The sequence below is a fragment of the Chaetodon trifascialis genome, chromosome 18 (assembly GCF_039877785.1).
Source record: "Chaetodon trifascialis isolate fChaTrf1 chromosome 18, fChaTrf1.hap1, whole genome shotgun sequence".
In the NCBI taxonomy this organism is placed as follows: Eukaryota; Metazoa; Chordata; class Actinopteri; order Chaetodontiformes; family Chaetodontidae; genus Chaetodon; species Chaetodon trifascialis.
In genome coordinates this window covers 23,128,138-23,150,000 of record NC_092073.1, presented here as the reverse complement: position 1 = coordinate 23,150,000, position 21,863 = coordinate 23,128,138, and the positions used below count along the sequence as shown (strand labels likewise).

General features: G+C 46.8%; 1 protein-coding gene and 1 pseudogene across 1 annotated transcript in view; both read left to right on the top strand.

The window, feature by feature from the left end:
* Window positions 1–797, top strand: part of LOC139346675 (protein NLRC3-like) — an 8,996-nt gene extending 8,199 nt beyond the window's left edge. The window contains exon 4 of the mRNA XM_070985882.1: window positions 1–797. This exon is cut by the window's left edge and continues 996 nt beyond it. Coding sequence (XP_070841983.1) covers window positions 1–797 — 797 coding nt within the window.
* Window positions 798–3,634: 2,837 nt separating this feature from the next.
* On the top strand, window positions 3,635–21,136 carry LOC139346602 (NACHT, LRR and PYD domains-containing protein 12-like; annotated as a pseudogene).
* Window positions 21,137–21,863: the final 727 nt, after the last annotated feature.

Below are 21,863 nucleotides of genomic sequence, written 5' to 3'. Positions count from 1 at the left end.
ATGAGACGAGTCCACAGGAGCTGACGGAGGCTGATGGGAAAGTTCTCCTGAAGCTGGGGAGGCTGGCGTTTGAACATCTGGAGAAAGGAAACATCATGTTCTACCAAGAAGACCTGGAGCAGTGTGGTCTGGATGTGACTGAGGCCTCGGTGTACTCAGGAGTTTGTACAGAGATCTTCAAAAGAGAGTGTGTGATCTACCAGAAAACAGTCTACTGCTTTGTTCATCTGAGCATTCAGGAGTTCCTGGCTGCAGTCTACATGTTCCACTGTTACACCAACAGGAACTCAGAGATCCTGAGGACTTTCTTGGGAAAAAAATGCTTTGTTTCATCCCTTGATGTCTTCCTGAAGGGAGCCATGATGAAATCTCTGAGAAGTAAAAATGGTCACCTGGACCTGTTTGTTCGCTTCCTTCATGGCCTCTCTCTGGAGTCCAACCAGAGACTCTTAGGAGGTCTGCTGGGTAAAACAGACAAAAGTCCAGAGATCATCCAGAGAGTCATCAACAGCCTGAAGAAGAAGAGGACCAGTAGCTCTCCTGACAGAAGCATCAACATCTTCCACTGTCTGATGGAGATGAACAACCGCTCAGTACATCAGGAGATCCAAGAGTTCCTGAGGTCAGAGAACAGATCAGAGAAGAAACTCTCTCTGATCCACTGCTCAGCTCTGGCCTACATGCTGCAGATGTCAGAGGAGGTTCTGGATGAGTTGGACCTGAAGAAGTACAACACATCAGAGGAGGGACGACGGAGACTGATTCCAGCTGTGAGGAACTGCAGAAAGGCTCTGTAAGTCCAGATGTGATTATCAACACTGTTGAGCAACGTGAAGCTGAAGCCATCAGTGTTAAAGATACACACTTTACACAGTTAACTTCACACTATCAAAGTTTTACCCTGATTCCAAACAAGTCAGAACGCTTTATGAAATGTCAATCAAACAGAATGCAGTGATTTGTAAATCCTTTTCAACTTTTATTCAGTGAATTCATTTCAAAGATATTTAATGTTCAAAGTGATGAACTTTGCTTGTCACCACAGTAACACTAGAGGCAAGATGTGCAGAGCAAACAGCAGCACACATTTCCACTGTGATTTTCATTGAATGTGCAGCCGCAGTCTTTGTGTGCTGAGCAGCTGATTGACTCAGACAGCAGCTCATGACACAGTCAGCTCCTGGACGAGCTCCAGGTTGATTGTGCCAGTGAAGGAGAGCTCAGCAGGTTGAGTTGAGTGGAGGGATCTCCATCATCAACAAGCTCAGTTTAGTCTTTGTTCCAAAACATGAGCTTCAGCCAGCTGAACTCCACCTGATAAAACTACTACAATAAAACTGTAATAATACAATCTTTAGTACTTATTACAGCAGACATGTTGGTACGCTGTGGACAACATCAATCAATCAGTAGCAGATAGAATAGCAGACAGCAGATGAAGTGACACAAGATGTATTAAAGATGCTCAGAATCCACACAGACATGACTGAGGTCAATACAAATGACTGCAGTTAATAAAGTTCAACCAACACAAATCACAGCAGCTGTCAATCAAAATATGACACATATTGACATGACGGTCGTTTGGCAGACACTTTTGTCTGAAGCTGAAATTTGTGGTTCATTATGTTGCTGAAGGAAACTTTGACAGGAGGAGCTTCAAAGCACAAAGCTGGTGACCAATGGCTGAGCAGCTCAGGCTGAGCGACCGACAGCATGTTCAGCTCATGTTAATGTTGTTTGTGACATTAATAAACTGTCAGATTTTATTATTCTCTAACTTTTATTTTCTCTGTCATCACAGACTTTCAGGCTGTGAACTCTCAGAGACTCACTGTGAAGTCGTGGCCTCAGCTCTGAAGTCCAACCCCTCCCATCTGACAGAGCTGGACCTGAGTGGAAACAAGCTGCAGGATTCAGGAGTGAAGCTGCTGTCTGCTGGACTGGAGAGTCCAAACTGTAGACTGAAGACTCTGAGGTCAGTTCATGTTTTTCACTCTTGTCCAGTGGATATCCACCAAATTTAAATCCATCACAGATGTTTGAAGTTTCCTTCAGTTCTCTTGTTTTCTGCGTTTTTCTGAGCACAAATCACAACAGCTGTTTTTCACAGTTTAACAGTCTGAACAGTTTGGCTCAGAGTTTAGTCTGAACTTCATTTGAGTTGGTTTTATTAAGGAAACTGTTGGATTTAAGCTTCAACGTCCTCTAAAATTAAATCAACATTTATAGTTTTTGTTCCCTGTGAGACACAAATACACATAAAAAATGAAGGAAGTTCAACACATTTTCAGGAATAATGTCTTTTTATCCAGAACCTTCAGAGCTCAGTATTTTACAGGAACTTATGCAGTACATTCAATTCAATTCAATATTCCTTTATTTGTTCCGCGAGGGGAAATTCCAGTTTCACAGCAGCACCAATAAAGTGGATAGAGTGATAAAAGACAACAAGTGCATGCAAGTTAACACAACAAGTATATACAAAAGGGTGGGATAGAAAGAAAATGTCATCCTAAAAAAATGTAAATAGTATTTACAGACTGTTATGTACCAGTAGTATTGCACATATTATTGCACAGATTGTTTCACATGTTCAGTTCAGTTGTTGCACAGAGTGTAAACATATTATTGTTCAGATTACTTGGAGCAGTTTCTGTTGTAGTCTGACGGCTGCAGGAAGGAAAGACCTGCGACGCTCCTTCACACACTTTGGATGCAGCATCCTGTCACTGATGGAGCTCCTCAGTGCAGTGAGTGTGTGTTGGAGGGGGTGGGAGTCATTGTCTGTCATGGAGGACAGCTTGGCTGTCATCCTCCTCTCCCCCACCTCCTCCACCTGTTCCAGAGGGCATCCCAGGACAGAGCTGGCCTTCCTGATGAGTTTGTCCCGCCTCTTCCTGTCAGCTGCTGTGATGCTGCTCCCCCAGCAGACTACACCATAGAACAAGGCAGAGGCCACAACAGAGTCATAGAAGGTCTTCAGGAGTGCCCCCCCCCACCCCAAAAGACCTCAGCCTCCTGAGCAGGTAGAGTCTGCTCTGTTCTTTTTTATAAAGTGCAGTGGTGTTATGAGTCCAGTCCAGTTTGTTGTTCAGATGAACACTCAGGTACTTATAAGATGTCACCATCTCAATGTCCCTTCCCTGGATGTTCACTGGTGATGGGGGAGAGTGTGGACGCCGGCGGAAGTCCACAACCAGCTCCTTGGTTTTATCTGCATTGATCAGCAGGTGGCTCTGCTGACACCAGTCCACAAAGTCCTGAATGAGTCCTCTGTATGACCCATCGTCCCGACAATGGCAGAGTCATCAGAGAACTTCTGCAGGTGGCAGGTGGGTGACAGGTGGGAAAAGTCCGCTGTATAGAAGGTGAAGAGGAACGGTGCCAGCACCGCTCCCTGGGGGGCCCCCACACTGCAGAGGACAGTCCCTGACACACAGTCCCGTGTCCTCACATACTGTGGGCGGTTGGAGAGGTAGTCCACTGTCCAGCATGTGAGGTGTTGGTCCACTCCTGAAAGCTCCAGCTTGTTCCTCAGGATGGCTGGCCTGATGGTGTTGAAAGCACTGCTGAGGTCCAGGAAAAGGACCCGAACAGAGCTCCCAGGTGACTCCAGGTGAGACAAGGCTCGATGGAGGAGGAAGATGAGGGCATCGTCCACTCCGATGCCAGGCTGGTAGGAGAAGTGCAACGGGTCCATGGACGAGCTCACCAGGTGGGCAAGGAGAGGTGTGAGAGACAAGTTAGAGCAGGAGGGCTGAGTGTCTTGTGATGAGGGTGAGGGGCTGGGAGGGGCAGTGGGGGGTGGCGTTGATGGCGGTGAGCTGAATACTGTGGTGGGGGGGTCAGTGGGGTACTTGGGCAGAGTGCTGGCAGATCAAAGGGGGGCTGCTGCAGGGCTGATGTCGCTGGGGGAGGGGCAGAAACTGGGGGAGGGGCAGAAGCTTCCTCAAACCTGCAGAAGTAGCTGTTCAGCTCATCTGCCCACTTTCAATCCCCAGCTGCCTGGGAGTTTGGCTTCTGGTGGCCTGAAATGGTTTTCAGGCCTCTCCAGACTCCCCTGGTGTTGTTCTCCTGCAGCTGTTTGGTAGCACGGTGGCACAAGTGGTAACACTGTCGCCTCACAGCTAGAAGGTCCCCGGTTCGAATCCCACTGTGGGCGCTGGTGGCGTGTCCTCCATCATGTCTTCAGTGCCCGCTGCTTGAGGAAAAAAAGGGCCTTTCTGTGTGGAGTTTGCATGTTCTCCCCGTGTTCACCCAGGGTTTCCTCCTTCCTCCCCCACTAAAAACAGATCACCGCCTGACCAACGGTGACGAAAAAGGATGGGTCCCCGGGCGCGGGCACTGGCATCGGCTGGCAGCCCACCGCTCCTGGTCTGCCGTGGAGGAACGATGGACCAGGATGGGTCAAACGCGGACAAAATAATTTCACAAAAAGCATGGCGTGTGTACAGTAGCATGTGTGTGCTGTGATTAATAAAGTAATATCTTAATCCCAATCTTAATCTTAATCTTCCTCCATTCTCCTCCTGTATCTGTCCTTCCCCTCCCTGATTTTCCTCCTGAGCTCCCTCTGAACAGTTTACAGCTCCTCTTTGTTTCCTGACTTGAAGGCCCTCTTCTTCTCCCTTAAAAGAGCCTTAATGTCAGGATTAATCCAGGGTTTGTTGTTTGAGTGGCACTGTACAGTCCTGGTGGGTACAGTGTTCTCCACACAGAAGTTTATGTAGTCCGTGATGCTGTCTGTCAGACTGTCGATGTCCTCCTCATGAGAGTCACTGAATATATCCCACACGGTTGTCTCGAAGCAGTCCTTCAGAGCCTCTTCAGCCTCGTCAGACCACCTCTTCACTGTGCGGGACACAGCTGGTTGCCTGTTGACAAGGGGCTTGTAGACAGACAGGAGATGAAGCAGGTTGTGATCAGCTCTTCCCAGAGGAGGGAGGGGTGATGATTGGTATGCCTCCTTGGTGTTGGCATAGAATAAGTCCAGTGTTTTATTGTCTCTGGTGGCACATGTGACATACTGGATGAATTTGGGCAGAGTGGAGGACAGAGAGGCATGATTCAAATCCCCAGAGATCAGTAAGAGGGCCTGTGGTTTCTGAGTCTGCAGCCTGCTGACCACGCTGTTGATGACGTCACGGGCTGCATCGGCGTTAGCAGATGGAGGAATAAACACAGCCACCACTATGGCGTGTGAGAACTCCCGCGGCAGATAATATGGCCTCAGACTAACAGCCAACAGCTCAATGTCCGGGCAGCAGTGCTGCTCTTTGATAGTGATGTGCCTGGAGTTACACCATCTATCCTTCACAAACACTGCCAGCCCTCCTCCTTTCCTCTTACCGCTCTTCTCTGTCCGGTCGGCTCGAACGAGTGAAAATCCATCCAGCGCCACAGTCGCGTCTGTGTGCTGCGTTCCCAGCCAAGTCTCTGTGAACAGCAGCAAACTGCACCGCTGGTATTCCTGTTCATGTCGCGTCAGCGCTGCCAGCTCGTCTATGTTGTTGGGGAGAGATCTTACGTTCCCCATGATGACGGACGGGAGAGTCGGTCTGTAAGTGTAGTATAATTTTTTCTAACCAACATGTGAAGAATCAAGTATAACACTGTAACTAATGGTAGTCGGCAGTAGCAGCTCTGTGGAGCTTGATATGATGGTAGAAATTGATTGCTTGCTTGCTTGAGTAAAGAAGGCGCACATAAAAGGTCAAGACGACATGGTGCAAAGATAAGCAGAGAGGTTGCTGTGCAGTGATGATGATGTGCAACAATGACACCGTGCAGCCAACATTGTGAGGGCAGGGCACCTGTGTCATAAATCTTTGGGGCTTTCCATGGCCTCGCAGGTGTTCCTACAGTGGTTCTAGCCGGTTCTGACTAGTTTCAGACCAGGATGATTGTGACCTGATATAACCCTGCGTGTCCTTACATAACCTTACTGTATTTAATCCATGTTTGATATTTGTTATAATCATGAAAGAACTGAACGGTCTTATAATCATAACTATGATTTACTGTGCTTTAACGAATAATGGTTTGGGATGATTTAATATACTTTGCTATATTTTAATACATTCTCTATGTGACATGTCCTTATGCTCACGATAATAAACTGTAATTTTATGTTATTTTTAAAAAAACAGAGCCCATGAAAAGTCAAAACTAATGGTGTAAAATTAGAGGAATAGAGAGGAGAAGAGAGGAGACAGCAGCCAAAAAGTACCTAATGGTGTAAAAAAATAGAAGAGCCTAGAAAAAAGAAAAGATGCCCCAGGGGCGGGGGCGACCTTTGTAAGTCAGAGCTTCTTCAGAGTTACACCTTGTGTGTTTCTGGGGGAGTTCTCCTTTGTTGTCGCGGCAATAAAGTTTGCTTCTCGGACTCTGACTCCTGCAGATCCTTTTTGAGCACTTTTTCTCAGACAGCTGAATTTGACTATTTCTGGCCTGTTGTGGATCGTTCATTTGGCCTTCACATTCCACGACATAAGCTCTCCTCCTGTCGCGACGTTTGGTCCCAGCACGGCACCCCCACGTCCTCCTCCTTAACTCGCGGGGACATCAGGTCGCTCCCCCGGCCGCACAGCTGTGTTACGCAGCAGCTGATCCCTACTGTCAGCAATGGGAGCCATTGACTCTCACGGACCCACAGACGCAGAGAAAGTTGCTCGGGTTGTAAAAGTGATCGAGAAGTGGCGCCAGAGTTACCGTGTTTAATGTCTCTGATGCGCCAGACATTTACAAACACGTAGACCTAAAATGAATAAAAAAGACACACAAGAAAACAGAGAAAGATAAGAAAAACTCCCAAGAGTCTGGAGAGCTGCTGTAACAGGCTGCCGCCAGGCGGCGCCCGGAGGTGTGACGGCTCCTGTGTGTCTGTGCTGTGACTGACTGTGCTGTCTCTGAGGTGGGAGCTGATCGCAGTGGCGACCAGGAGGACCTGACTGTGGTTATTGGGAGCACCTGGGCTCAGTGCCCCACAGGATATAAAATCATAATAAGATATATTTCACCAAATTACGTTTTGTTCATACTTTGTTGGGTTTTTTGTGTGTGTGCTTCTTCTTGTTTCTGTATTTTTATTGTGGGGAGCTTTTATTTTGACATGATGTATTTTACTGTGTGACCTTCAACCTTTCGACGTCACGTCCTGCAAATTCACGCTACCCTCCTCAGTCGTTTTCGGACGCTGTGAGGAGAGGTAGGCATTACGCTGTTTGTGTCTATGAAGTGTCAAAAGAGCGAAAATGCTAAAGAGGGTCACAGATTTTACTTGGTACAGGTCACACACGTTACTGGCTGCTTGTACATTTATTTTGAAGTTCGTATTTATTTATTCATTTTATCAGTGCAGCACTTTTCCATGGCATGCTAAGTTAGCGAGCTCAAGTTAAGCTAAAGGAGCATTGCGGCGGTTTTTCACGCAGGTTGGTGTTTTGTTCCCTTGTGTTTTAAAGGTTGGCTGTCAAAGACCAGTTACCAGAAGCTGCTCTGCTGATATTTTGCATTTGTTTTGCACAGAAAATAAATTCTCCCCATTCAGCAAGGCAGAAGTCGTCTTCGTCTCCTTCCTTCCACCCACAACACAACGCAGAGCTATAAACTTGGGTGTTGGACCAGACCGGTGACACCCAGGTTCTCGTCTGTCTCTCTCTCTCAGATCCTGACCCCATCTGCACCTTCGTGGTTTGGTTGTGCTTTAGTTCTCTTTGCTCTGCAAGCTTGCTTATTGTTTGGGTTATAATAAAACATGGACTTGCCAGCCTGTTATTGTCCTTTCCCTTTGTTTGTCATGGCCTGGAGCCACACACACACACACACACACACACACACACGCACACACACACACACACACACAGCGTATTTCCTCATGCAGGTGTTTGAAGCGTCGTGTCTGATCTGTCTCCAGCGACAGGTGACACTTCAACATGTGATGATGCTTCAGTCACAAAATGATGTCACTTTGTGTTCTGACTCCTCAGTAAACAGGAGCATCAATAAGAAAAGTCTAGATTTGTAGAAGAAGGCACCAGGTTCCACTGAAGGTGAAGAGAAGATGGTCTGACTTTGCTCAGTGCACATTTGATCCAGTTCTAGAGATGATTGAGGATGAAGCTCACAGTCAGTCAGCTGTGTGTTGATGGAGACGAGTCCATGAGTTTTTATATTGACGGAAATGATGATTTCTGTCCTAAAGTCTTCTTGATTTCGTATTGTCCACTGGAAATTGTCCAGAAATCATCTGTCATGTTCTCAGTCCAGCGTGGGAGCTGCTGCTGTCCAACTAGCTCAACTCAGCATTCTTTCCATATGCAAACTGTAGCATAGAAAAAAGATCGTAAGAAAAAACATGATCACCATCTTACCTTTGCCAAGTAAAGGTAAGATGGTGATCATCAGCCACCAGCCTTTCTGTGTGTTGCAGCCTGTCTGAAAAGAGCAGGTCTTCTGTCCCGTAGTCTGAAGCAAACCTTTTAGCTCCGGTGTCGGTCCTCCTTTAATTATGATCTCCTGCTTCGACTGAAAGTCCAGTGTAGAAAATTCAGTTCAATTCAATTTTATTTGTATAGCGCCAAATCACAACAGAAGTTGTCTCAGGACACTTTCCATATAGAGCTGGTACAGACCAAGCTCTTTTATCTACAAAGAAACCAACAATTCCCCCATGAGCAAGCACTTGGCGACAGTGGCGAGGAAAAACTTCCTCTTAACAGGCAGAAACCTCGAGCAGAACCAGACTCTGGGTGGGCGGCCATCTGCCTCGACCGGTTGGGTGAGAGAGGAAGAGTAAGAGACAGACAGACAGACAGACAGACAGACAGACAGACAGACAGACAGACAGACAGACAGAAAAGCAGTCAGAGAGAGAGAGAGAGAGAGACAGAGACAGAGACAGAGAGACAGACATGCAGTCACAGTAACAGTGACAGTGGATGTAATAACAGCAGTAGCAGTTGCAGTGGATGTCAGGCAGGGCCAAGGCAGGAGACGCAGCTGAAATCCACAATCCAGATTCAGACACTGTCCATGGGAACCTGCAAGACGACAAAGCACAGAGACTCCGGGGAAGGAGCTAAGTTAGTAACACGCCGTGGTAGGACATGAGAGCGTGCGGATGGAGAGGGACAGAAGGACGGAGGAGCTCGGTGTATCTTTGGATGTCCCCCAACAGTCTAATCCTATAGCAGCATAACTAGGGGCTGGTCCAGGACCAGCCTGAGCCAGCCCTAACTATAAGCTTTATCAAAAAGGAAAGTTTTAAGCCTACTCTTAAATGTAGAGACAGTGTCTGCCTCCCGGACAAAGACTGGAAGATGGTTCCACAGGAGAGGAGCTTGATAGCTAAATGCTCTGACTCCTGTTCTGCTTTTGGAGACTTTAGGAACCATAAGTAGAAATGCATTCTGGGAACGCAGTGTTCGAGTAGGGCAATAAGGTACTATGAGCTCTTTAAGATAAGAAGGTGCCTGGCCTTTTATGGCTTTGTAAGTAAGGAGGAGAATTTTAAACTCTATTCTAAACTTTACAGGGAGCCAGTGCAGAGCGGCGAGTATTGGAGAAATATGATCTCGCTTCCTGGTTTTTGTCAGAACACGTGCTGCAGCGTTCTGGAGCAACTGGAGAATATTCAGCAGCGAATTTGGGCAGCCTGATAGTAAAGAATTGCAATAATCCAGCCTGGAAGTTACGAATGCATGGACTAGTTTTTCTGCATCATTTTGAGACAAAATATGCCTGATTTTTGCGATATTACGTAGGTGAAAAAAGGCAGTCCTTGAAATTTGTTTTACATGGGAGTGAAAGGACATGTCTTGGTCAAAGATAACTCCCAGATTCTTTACAGTGGTGCTGGAGGCCAGCGCAATGCCATCCATAACTGCTATGTCATCAGAAAGTGACCTTCTAAGATGTTTAGGGCCTACTACTATAACTTCAATTTTGTCCGAGTTTAGCATCAGAAAATTGCAGGTCATCCAGGTCTTTATGTCATGAAGACATGCTTGTAGTCTAGTTAACTGACTGGTTTCTTCCGGTTTCATTGATAAATATAGCTGGGTATCATCTGCATAGCAATGAAAATTTATTGAGTGCTTCCTGATAATCTTACCTAAAGGAAGCATATATAAGGTGAATAGAATTGGTCCAAGCACAGAACCCTGCGGAACTCCATAGCTGACTTTAGTGAGCACAGAGGAGTCGTCATTAACGCGTACAAACTGAGAGCGATCTGACAAGTAGGATTTAAACCAGCTTAGCGCAGTTCCCTTAATGCCAATGAAATGTTCCAGTGTCTGCAATAGGATGCCATGGTCAATGGTGTCAAATGCAGCACTAAGATCCAGTAAGACTAGTACAGAGACAAATCCTTTATCAGATGCAATTAGAAGGTCATTTGTAACTTTAACCAGTGCTGTCTCTGTGCTATGATGCACTCTAAATCCTGACTGGAAATCCTCGAATAAACTATTATTGTTTAGAAAGTCGCACAGCTGATTGGCAACTGCTTTCTCAAGAGTTTTTGAGAGAAAGGGAAGGTTGGATATCGGTCTATAGTTGGCTAAAACCCCTGGATCAAGAGTAGGCTTTTTCAGTAGCGGTTTTATCACAGCTACTTTAAAGGACTGTGGTACGTAGCCTGTTGATAAAGAGAGATTGATCATGTCTAAAACTGAAGAGTCAATTAGAGGTAATACTTCTTTAAACAGCTTAGTCGGGATAGGATCTAAAATACAGGTAGATGATTTTGATGATGAAATTATTGAAATTAGTTGGTGAAGGTCAACAGGAGTAAAACAGTCTAAAACTGCGACAGACTGAGTAACAGTTTCTACGATTTCTGCGTTTGAAGACAAAACAGTACCTGTTAACGGCGATGAATTCTGTCTCTAATAGTTAGAATTTTATCATTAAAGAAGCTCATGAAGTCATTACTGTTCAGAGCTAAAGGAATACATGGTTCACAAGAATTATGGCTCTCTGTCAGCCTGGCTACAGTGCTGAAGAGAAACCTGGGATTGTTCTTATTTTCCTCTATTAGTGCAGAGTAATAGGCTGCCCTGGCACTGCGGAGGGCTTTCCTGTATATTTTAAGACTGTCTTGCCAGGCGGACCGAAATTCTTCCAAATTGGTAGAACGCCATTTCCTTTCTATTTTCCGTGAAGTTTGCTTTAATTTGCGGGTTTGAGGAGTATACTATGGAGCTAACCTCCTATGTTTAATTTTCTTCTTTTTTAGGGGAGCAACAGAGTCAAGTGTCATACGCAACGATCCTGTAGCACTATCAACCAGGAAGTCAATCTGGGAGGGACTAACGTTAGCATAAGACTCCTCTGTTGTATTGAGACATGGCATTGAATTAAATACTGATGGGATCATATCCTTAAATTTAGCTACAGCACTATCAGACAGGAGTCTGGTATAAGAATTTTTGCCTACTGGCTGGTAGTCTGGCAATATGAATTCGAAAGTTATTAAATGATGGTCTGATAAAAGAGGATTCTGTGAGGAGACTATTAAGTCTTCGATTTCAATGCCATATGTCAGAACAAGGTCGAGGGTGTGGTTAAAACAGTGAGTCGGTTCATGTACATTCTGGCGGAAGCCAACTGAGTCTAATACTGAGATAAACGCAGTGCTAAGGCTGTCATTATCAACGTCGACATGTACATTAAAGTCCATCCATCCATCCATCCATTATCTTCCGCTTATCCGGGGCCGGGTTGCGGGGGGAGCAGTCTGAGCAGGGACGCCCAGACTTCCCTCTCCCCGGACACTTCCTCCAACTCTTCCGGGGGGATCCCGAGGCGTTCCCAGGCCAGCCGAGTGACGTAGTCACCCCAGCGTGTCCTGGGTCTTCCCCGGGGCCTCCTCCCGGTGGGACATGCCTGGAACACCTCCCTAGGGAGGCGTCCAGGGGGCATCCGATAGAGATGCCCGAGCCACCTCAGCTGACTCCTCTCGATGCGGAGGAGCAGCGACTCTACTCTGAGCTCCTCCCGGGTGACAGAGCTCCTCACCCTATCTCTAAGGGAGCGCTCCGCCACCCTGCGGAGGAAACTCATTTCAGCCGCTTGTATCCGGGACCTCGTTCTTTCGGTCATGACCCAAAGTTCATGACCATAGGTGAGGGTAGGAACGTAGATTGACCGGTAAATCGAGAGCTTCGCCTTTCGGCTCAGCTCCTTCTTTACCACGACAGACCAATACAGCGACCGCATTACTGCAGCCGCTGCACCGATTCGCCTGTCAATCTCACGTTCCATCCTTCCCTCACTCGTGAACAGGATCCCAAGATACTTAAACTCCTCCACTTGAGGCAGGAACTCTCCTCCAACCTGAAGGGAGCAAGCCACCTTTTTCCGGTCGAGAACCATGGCCTCGGACTTGGAGGTGCTAACTCTCATCCCAGCTGCTTCACACTCGGCTGCGAACCGCCCCAGCGCATGCTGAAGGTCCTGGCTCGAGGAAGCCAACAAGACAACATCATCCGCGAAAAGCAGAGACGAAATCTGCCGGCCCCCGAGCCGAACCCCCTCCGGCCCCTGGCTGCGCCTAGAAATCCTGTCCATAAAAATGATGAACAGAACCGGTGACATAGGGCAGCCCTGCCGGAGTCCAACATGCACTGGGAACAGGTCCGACTTACTGCCGGCAATGCGGACCAAGCTCCTGCTCCGGTTGTACAGGGACTGTACAGCCCTCAACAGAGGGCCTCCAACCCCATACTCCTGGAGCACCTCCCACAGAATGACGCGAGGGACACGGTCGAATGCCTTCTCCAAGTCCACGAAGCACATGTGGACTGTTTGGGCAAACTCCCATGAACCCTCAAGCACCCTGTGGAGGGTATAGAGCTGGTCCAGTGTTCCACGGCCAGGACGAAAACCGCATTGTTCCTCTTGAATCCGGGGTTCGACTATCGGCCGGATTCTCCTCTCCAGTACCCTGGAATAGACTTTACCAGGGAGGCTGAGGAGTGTGATCCCCCGATAGTTGGAACACACCCTCCGGTCCCCCTTTTTAAAAAGAGGGACCACCACCCCAGTCTGCCAGTCCAGAGGCACTGTCCCCGTCTGCCACGCGATGCTGCAGAGGCGTGTCAACCAAGACAGTCCTACAACATCCAGAGACTTGAGGTACTCAGGGCGGATCTCATCCACCCCCGGCGCTTTGCCACCGAGGAGCTTGCGAACTGCCTCAGTGACTTCAGCCCCGGTGATGAATGAATCGACCTCCAAGTCCCCAGTCTCTGCTTCCTCTACGGAAGACATGACAGAGGGATTGAGGAGATCCTCGAAGTATTCCTTCCACCGCCCGACAATATCCCCAGTCGAGGTCAACAGCTCCCCACCTCCACTGTAAACAGTGTTGACAGAAAGCTGCTTCCCCCTCCTGAGGCGCCGAACGGTTTGCCAGAATTTCCTCGAGGCCAACCGGTAGTCCTCCTCCATGGCCTCCCCGAACTCCTCCCAGACCCGAGTTTTTGCTTCTACAACCGCCCGAGCTGCCGCACGCTTGGTCTGCCGGTACCCATCAGCTGCCTCAGGAGTCCTATGAGCCAACCAGGCCCGATAGGACTCCTTCTTCAGCTTGACGGCATCCCTTACTTCCGGTGTCCACCACCGGGTTCGGGGGTTGCCGCCACGACAGGCACCGCCGACTTTACGGCCACAGCTATGGACGGCTGCATCAACAATGGAAGTGGAGAACATGGTCCATTCGGACTCAATGTCTCCAACCTCCCTCGGGATCTGGTTGAAGCTCTCCCGGAGGTGGGAGTTGAAAACTTCCCTGACAGCGGGTTCCGCCAGACGTTCCCAACAGACCCTCACGGTACGTTTGGGTCTGCCAAGTCTGTCCCGCTTCTTCCCCTGCCAGCGAATCCAACTCACCACCAGGTGGTGATCAGTTGACAGCTCAGCCCCTCTCTTTACCCGAGTGTCCAAGACATACCGCCGAAGGTCAGATGATACGACTACAAAGTCGATCATTGACCTCCGGCCTAGGGTGTCCTGGTGCCACGTGCACTGATGGACACCCTTATGCTCGAACATGGTGTTCGTTATGGACAAACTGTGACTAGCACAGAAATCCAATAACAGAACACCACTCGGGTTCAGATCGGGGAGGCCGTTCCTCCCAATCACTCCCCTCCAGGTGTCACTGTCGCTGCCCACGTGAGCATTGAAGTCTCCCAGCAGAACAATGGAGTCCCCGGTTGGAGCACTTTCCAGTACCCCTCCCAGGGACTCCAAGAAGGCCGGGTACTCTACGCTACTGTTCGGCCCGTAGGCCGAAACAATAGTGAGAGACCTATCCCCAACCCGAAGGCGCAGGGAAGCGACCCTCTCGCTCAGCGGGGAGAACTCCAACACATGGCGGCTGAGCTGGGGGGCTATAAGCAAGCCCACACCAGCTCGCCGCCTCTCACCGCGGGCAACTCCAGAGTAGAAGAGAGTCCAGCCTCTCTCAAGGAGTTGGGTTCCCGAGCCCAGACTGTGCGTGGAGGTGAGCCCGACTATCTCTAGCCGGTACCGCTCAACCTCCCGCACTAGCTCAGGCTCTTTCCCCCACAGTGAGGTGACATTCCATGTCCCCATAGCCAGAGTCGTTGTCCAGGATTTGGGTCGTCGGGGCCCCCGCCCACGACTGCTACCCATTCCACATAGCACCGGCCCCTTCTGATCCTTCCTGCGGGTGGTGGGCCTACGGGAAGGCGGGCCCACGTCGCTCCTTCGGGCTGTGCCCGGCCGGGTCCCGTGGGCAAAGACCCGGCCACCAGGCGCTCGCCTGCGAGCCCCAACCCCAGGCCTGGCTCCAGGGCGGGGCCCCGGTGACGCCAATCCGGGCGACGTACGCTTCCTTGCTTTAATTTCTTTCATAAGGGGCTTCTTGAACTGCTCTTAGTCTGACCCGTCACCTAGAACCTGTTTGCCTTGGGAGACCCTACCAGGGGCATTAAGCCCCGGACAACATAGCCTCTAGGATCATTCGGGTACTCAAACTCCTCCACCACGATAAGGTGGCAGTTCAAGGAGGAGACATTAAAGTCACCTACAATAATTACTTTATCTGCTTCAAGAACTAAGCCTGATAGAAACTCCGAGAACTCAGCTATAAATTCGGAGTAAGGACCAGGAGAGCGGTATACTACAACAAATAAAAGTGGCTGCACTGTTTTCCATTTCTCATGAGAAAGAGTGAGAACAAGGCTTTCAAATGAGTTGTAGTCGAGTTTAGGTTTAGGGTTGATCAAAAGGCTTGAGTCAAAAATGGCTGCAACTCCACCTCCTCTGCCGCTGCCTCGAGGAATGTGAGTATTAATATGGCTCGGAGGAGTAGCTTCATTCAGGCTCACATACTCTTCAGGACACAGCCAGGTTTCAGTCAGACAAAATAAATCAACATTATGGTCTGATATTAACTCATTTACTAGAACAGCTTTAGAGGACAAAGATCTGATGTTAAGGAGTCCACATTTAATTCTCCTATCTTGTTGTACTATTGCAGAGGTTGTTCTAATTTTAATTAGATTCTTATGTTTAACTCCTCTTCTCTGTACTTTTGGTTTACTTTCAGTTTGGAAATATAATCTTAAATAAGGCCAAGGGCTAAAAATAACTCGATGGCTACACTTGCTAACTGTTTACCGTTGCTTGCCATCACTAATTCTACTATTCTACAGCCGAGGAGTCGTAAGAAGAATCCCTGCCATCACCAGCGCCCCCTGCCATGAGGCAGGAGAACTGCGTGCCTCACCTAGTGCCTCTTTGCAGCAGTTTTCTGATCGCTCAGCACAAGAATACGTTAAACACACACAGCTGTTGATTAAAAAAATAAACACTGTGCATTATCTACACCAGCTAAACTATAGAAATTGAGTTTATATGGTAAAAGTGTTCGGACATTTTAATAGCGACATGCAGAGACAGCGATACGGTCTCACCGCATAGCATGCCAGCACAGTTAGTCATTGTGCAATCCTTGGCGAGGCTCATCGGGCTGCTGCCTCACCGCTCGTCTCTTCTTAGTATTTGAACGGTAAATGTGAATCAACGATTTGGAAAAAAATATCTAAAAATGTTGAAGTTAAATGGAAAAGAACTTTAAAGTAGGCTACAAATCACTGAATAAATAAAACCATTTAATTTATTTTTTAATTTTATATTTCCATGATGACAGGTCCCCTGACTGCACGTCACTGCTGAACACATCTGATTGGATTAGAAATGGATTTTAATCTTCATCATTTATTCTTCATTCAGGTTGAGGGGCTGCTGGTTGTCAGAGATCAGCTGTGCTTCTCTGGCCTCAGCTCTGAAGTCCAACCCCTCCCATCTGACAGAGCTGGACCTGAGCAACAACTTCAACCTGCAGGATTCAGGAGTGAAGCTGCTTTGTGGTTTTCTGGAGAGTCCAGACTGCAGACTGAAGACTCTGAGGTGAGTTCACTGACTCTCTGTTACTGTTGTAAATCTCACATGTCTTTTTAACAAGTGAAGCTAATTTGTGTTTTTCCATAACATCAGTAAAGTTGTAAATGAGCTTTTGTTCATGTTTTCATGTTTGTTGAAGTAAATTTAGTCTGCAGTCACAAAGATTTGTGCTTGTTAAAGAAAGTGTAGAAAATGTCCACTGTTAGTTGTTGAAGTCAATGAATGTTTGTGATTTTTGCTAAATGGTCACATCTGGATACAGAAGATCCTCTGAAGTAATATTTGTTTGAAATGGATCAAGTTTACTTGATGAAGCAGAAATATTTCTTTGCTTTGTGTTGATTTCAGTGTGTTTGCACAAATAATGACTGATGATTGATATTGATCCTTCACAACACACACACACACACACACACACACACACACACACACACACAGATGAAAGCATGTTTCCAGATGCAGCTGTTTAAAGGATCAATATATTTGTTGTGCTGTAATTCCAGACTTGACTGAGATCAGCAGCATGTTATTGATGTGTGTTGACATGAATAGGTGTATGAATGTTGTGCTGACATCTGGATGATGTCTGTAGAAGGCTGACATTATGATGATCCACAATAACACAATGACAAAGTCACTCTGCTCATTTTAGGGAGAAGCTTGTTGATGATCATCATCATAATGATAAACTTTATTTGTACAGCAGCTTTCAAACAGGAATTGCAGCTCAAAGTGTTTTCAAAGAAAGAAATCACATGTACCAAGTGAGTGCTTTACATAACAGTGGATGGAGAATCAAAGCCACTTTATACTGAGAAATAGGATGGAAATAGAATAAAGACATCAAAGCACAGAATAAAATAAGAAAATACAGGTCAACATTGAGGAGAATGAGGATGAAAAAATGAGGATGAAGGCTGAAAAGCTTTAAAAAGAAGTGCAGCAGAGCACAAGCATGAGGCAAAGCAGAAAAGCTTCAGAGCTGAATCAGGAACCAACAGCTGGTGAGTGAAATGCTGAAGTGAAGAGATCAGTTTTTAGCTTTCTTTGCAAAATGTTGAGTGAGCAGCTTCTCTGATGTCTGTAGGTGGTTTGTTCCAGAGCTTTGGAGCTTCATGGACAAAGGCTGCATCCCCAACTTTCTCTGAGCTGCTGGAAAGCTCCAATAAAGCAGCAGCAGATGATCACAGTGTTGATGAAGACCAATAATAAAGGAGGGAGTTAGCCATGTAGCTCGGTCCCAGTCCATGAAGGGCTTTGTGTACGAGGAGGAGGAGGAGGAGGAGGAAGAGGAGGAGGAAGAGGACCTTCAGAGCAGTCCTGAATGTTGCAGGAAGTCAGTGCAGAGCAGCTGAAACTGGACTAATGAGCTCTCTGCTCCTGGTTCTGGTTCATAGTGGAGCTGCAGAGTTTTGAATGAGCTGAAGTCTCTCAGTGCTTTTTAGGGAGGCTGCTAAATAATGAGTCACAGTAATGGAGTCAGCTTGAAATAAAGGCAGGAATCAGTTTTTCAGCCTCGTTCTGCTTTCTAAATGGTCGAACTTTAGCTGTTTCTACGGTGGAAAATGAAGTTTTCTTCACCTTGTTGATGTGAGACTCGAAGCTTCCATCTGAGTTTAGGACAACACCAAGACTGTAACCTGAGATTGAATCCAGGGAGTTAATTTCTCAGATTATTAAACAGCATTTCTCTCAGACTGATGATTGATGAGGACAGAGTAATGGTGAAAAGGCGGCTTGCTTCAGAAGATTGGACTGGAATTCACTCAGTGACCAAGATTCAGCTTTCTTTCTTTCTTTCTTTCTTTCTTTCTTTCTTTCTTTCTTTCTTTCATTTTGAAAGTTGTCAAGGCCAATAACAGGTGAAAAACCTTAAAATACAAACACAAACAGAAGGTCAAGAAAAATGTAACCCAAGAAACCAAAATCCATCAACATAACCCAAAATCCAACATTTTCAAACTACTAGAAATTCGTCTGCAGAATAAGTAGAAAACATCCATATTTAAAGCACCCAAAGTAAATGAAATGCATTTTAAAGCAGTTCAATAATGATTTGAAGCGGACAAACTTTAGCAGCTCTTCACTCCTGTAAATACACACAAATCATGTTTATCAAATGACTTTTAGCTCCAGTCTTTTCAAAAATACACCACTTATGAACTGAACTTTCAGCCCACATCATATTAAATGTGTCACTTTTCTTTGTGATCAGATTTTTGTTGTTCGTCTTGATGCAGACACACAATCAGAAAAACAAGCCAGCACAGAGAAAGCAAGAACACAAAACACTTTGACAAGGACTTTTAGCAGCGCACCAACAAGTGGCTCAACGAGCACACACAGAGGTCACTCAGTCACTGTAACATACTGCAAGACAAGCTGACACACCTACACATGTGTATGCATCCATGAGACTGCTCATCTTCCTCACAGCCTGCCCTGAAACACACTCACACACACTGACACAAACACACACAGCACATATCCGCAGTAAGGAGCGCAGAGTGATAACCAGTAATGTAACTGGTAACCACACGAGCAGCTTGCTGCGACCCTGATGAACGAGCCAGAGTGTAACAGTGAAAGATGTCTCCAACAGTTAGCACAGGGAGCAGATGATGAGCCCAAACATGCGCTACGTTTGAACCTGAATTGAAGCACACGATGAGTCCACAGCTCTCGACCCGATGCACGCTGCAAAGACACAGGACGTAACTGAGAGCTCAGCGGCTCCTTCTTCCTTCTTTGAACCAAGTTTTATTCCTGCAGTCTCCTTCTTCCAAGTCCACACTCTCCAACCATTTCCCTCACACACTGCTCGCTCCTCACTGTGCTGTGAGTGAATGCCTCCAAACCCCCTGATTACCAGATCCTCTCCACCTGCTGCACCCAATCAGCTGCCTTCAGGCTGGGAGACACGCCCACACCTGATGGACTCAAGCAGAGAGGGGCGTGGCCTGCAGCTCAACTCAACAGTAATGTTGAGCTCCACATTTACAGCCTGAACACATCTGATTGGATTAGAAATGGATTTTAATCTTCATCATTTATTCTTTATTCAGGTTGAGTCACTGCAGTTTGTCAGAGATCAGCTGTGCTTCTCTGGCCTCAGCTCTGAAGTCCAACCCCTCCCATCTGACACAGCTGGACCTGAGAGACAACGAGCTGCAGGATTCAGGAGTGAAGCTGCTTTGTGGTTTTCTGGAGAGTCCAGACTGTAGACTGAAGACTCTGAGGTGAGTTCACTGACTCTCTGTTACTGTTGTAAATCTCACGTCTTTTTAACAAGTGAAGCTAATTTGTGTTTTTCCATAACATCAGTAAAGTTGTAAATGAGCTTTTGTTCATGTTTTCATGTTTGTTGAAGTAAATTTAGTCTGCAGTCACAAAGATTTGTGCTTGTTAAAGAAAGTGTAGAAAATGTCCACTGTTAGTTGTTGAAGTCAATGAATGTTTGTGATTTTTGCTAAATGGTCACATCTGGATACAGAAGATCCTCTGAAGTAATATTTGTTTGAAATGGATCAAGTTTACTTGATGAAGCAGAAATATTTCTTTGCTTTGTGTTGATTTCAGTGTGTTTTCACAAATAATGACTGATGATTGATATTGATCCTTCACACACACACACACACACACACACACACACACACACACACACACACACAGATGAAAGCATGTTTCCAGATGCAGCTGTTTAAAGGATCAACATATTTGTTGTGCTGTAATTCCAGACTTGACTGAGATCAGCAGCATGTTATTGATGTGTGTTGACATGAATAGGTGTATGAATGTTGTGCTGACATCTGGATGATGTCTGTAGAAGGCTGACATTATGATGATCCACAATAACACAATGACAAAGTCACTCTGCTCATTTTAGGGAGAAGCTCATTGATGAGGACAGAGTAATGTTGAGCTCCACATTTACAACCTGAACACATCTGATTGGATTAGAAATGGATTTTAATCTTCATCATTTATTCTTTATTCAGGTTGAGTTGCTGCAGTTTGTCAGAGATCAGCTGTGCTTCTCTGGCCTCAGCTCTGAAGTCCAACCCCTCCCATCTGACAGAGCTGGACCTGAGCTGGAACAACCTGCCTGAATCAGCAGTGAAGCCTCTGTGTGATATGATGAAGAGTCCAGACTATGGACTGCTTACTCTGAGGTCAGTAGAGGGTTGGAGTCAGTCCATGCTGGTCTCAGCAGTGTTTTACTAAACTCAGTTAGTATCAAAGCACAGATCCAGTATTTCCTGTAAACCTCCAACCTTCTCAGCAGCTGCTTTCCTCAGTGAAGCTGTGAGAGGAGGATGGTGACGGGCTTCAGGATTGGACAGAAAGACAGAGAGAGAGAGAACAGTCAGCCAATCAGATGAGCCAGAAGCTCGTTGTGATCATGTGTTTGAGTTGATGTGAAGACGTCTGTTGTTGTTGTGTTCACGTCTCCAGCAAATAAAGCTGGATTCCAGCTGACAGCATCCCAAGATGTACAGAGACAGAGGTCCTCCTTCATCAAACTGTCCAACCATCAAATCTGATCTCAGACTGTTTGTTCTCTCATTTCAGCACTAAACAACTGATCAGTTCATGTCAACTTATCACCTGCTGAAGATCTTTTTTCTGACCTCCAGTGGTTTAATTCTCACCTTGTTGCAGTGATGAAGAAGAGTACTCCAGGCTGTGACCGCACACTGTGACTTCACTTTGGTCACAAGTGGAGGAGAAATGAAACAGACTTTAATGATGAGAGAGCTGATGTTCAGTCTGCTCTGTGAGCTTTGTGCAGATATCTTTGATAGAAGCCTCCCAAAAGGCAAATAAAGTCACAAACTGCTGCTTTTAACTTTAGCAGCAGTTCACAGGTAACAACAGTAAATCCATCACTGAACTGTCTCTGCAGTCATGATGCGTTCAGGGACTCTCTGCACTTTATTTCCACTGTGTGCTTGAGTGAAATGTGCAGAGTGAACAGACTTGATGGCCAAAGTCTCTGCAGGTGTGAGAGCTTCCAGCTCAGCGTGTTCACTCCAACACATTAACATGAGAGCTGAGAGGAAGCTGGCTACGCTACACAGCCGCTCCACTTGTGGTCTGAACAGGACTGAAGTCCCTGCTGCTCTTTATACTGGATGTGCTGCATCACTGACTGCCAGCTGATGAAGGAGTCTCTGTGAACTCTGACTGATGACTTCTGTTGTCTGTCTTCTTCTCTCATCAGATGGAGGAAGTCTGAAAGGTGATTGGTCGAGAGCCGATCAGCTGTGTCCTGATGATCCAGAGAGGTTGAAGCAGCAGCAGCAGCAGCTTGTGTGTGGAGAGGCTCTGACTGGGCCATGTTACTGGGAGGTCGAGTGGAGAGGAGAGCTTCATCCAGCAGTGACTGACAGAGGAATCCCAACAAGTGGAGATGA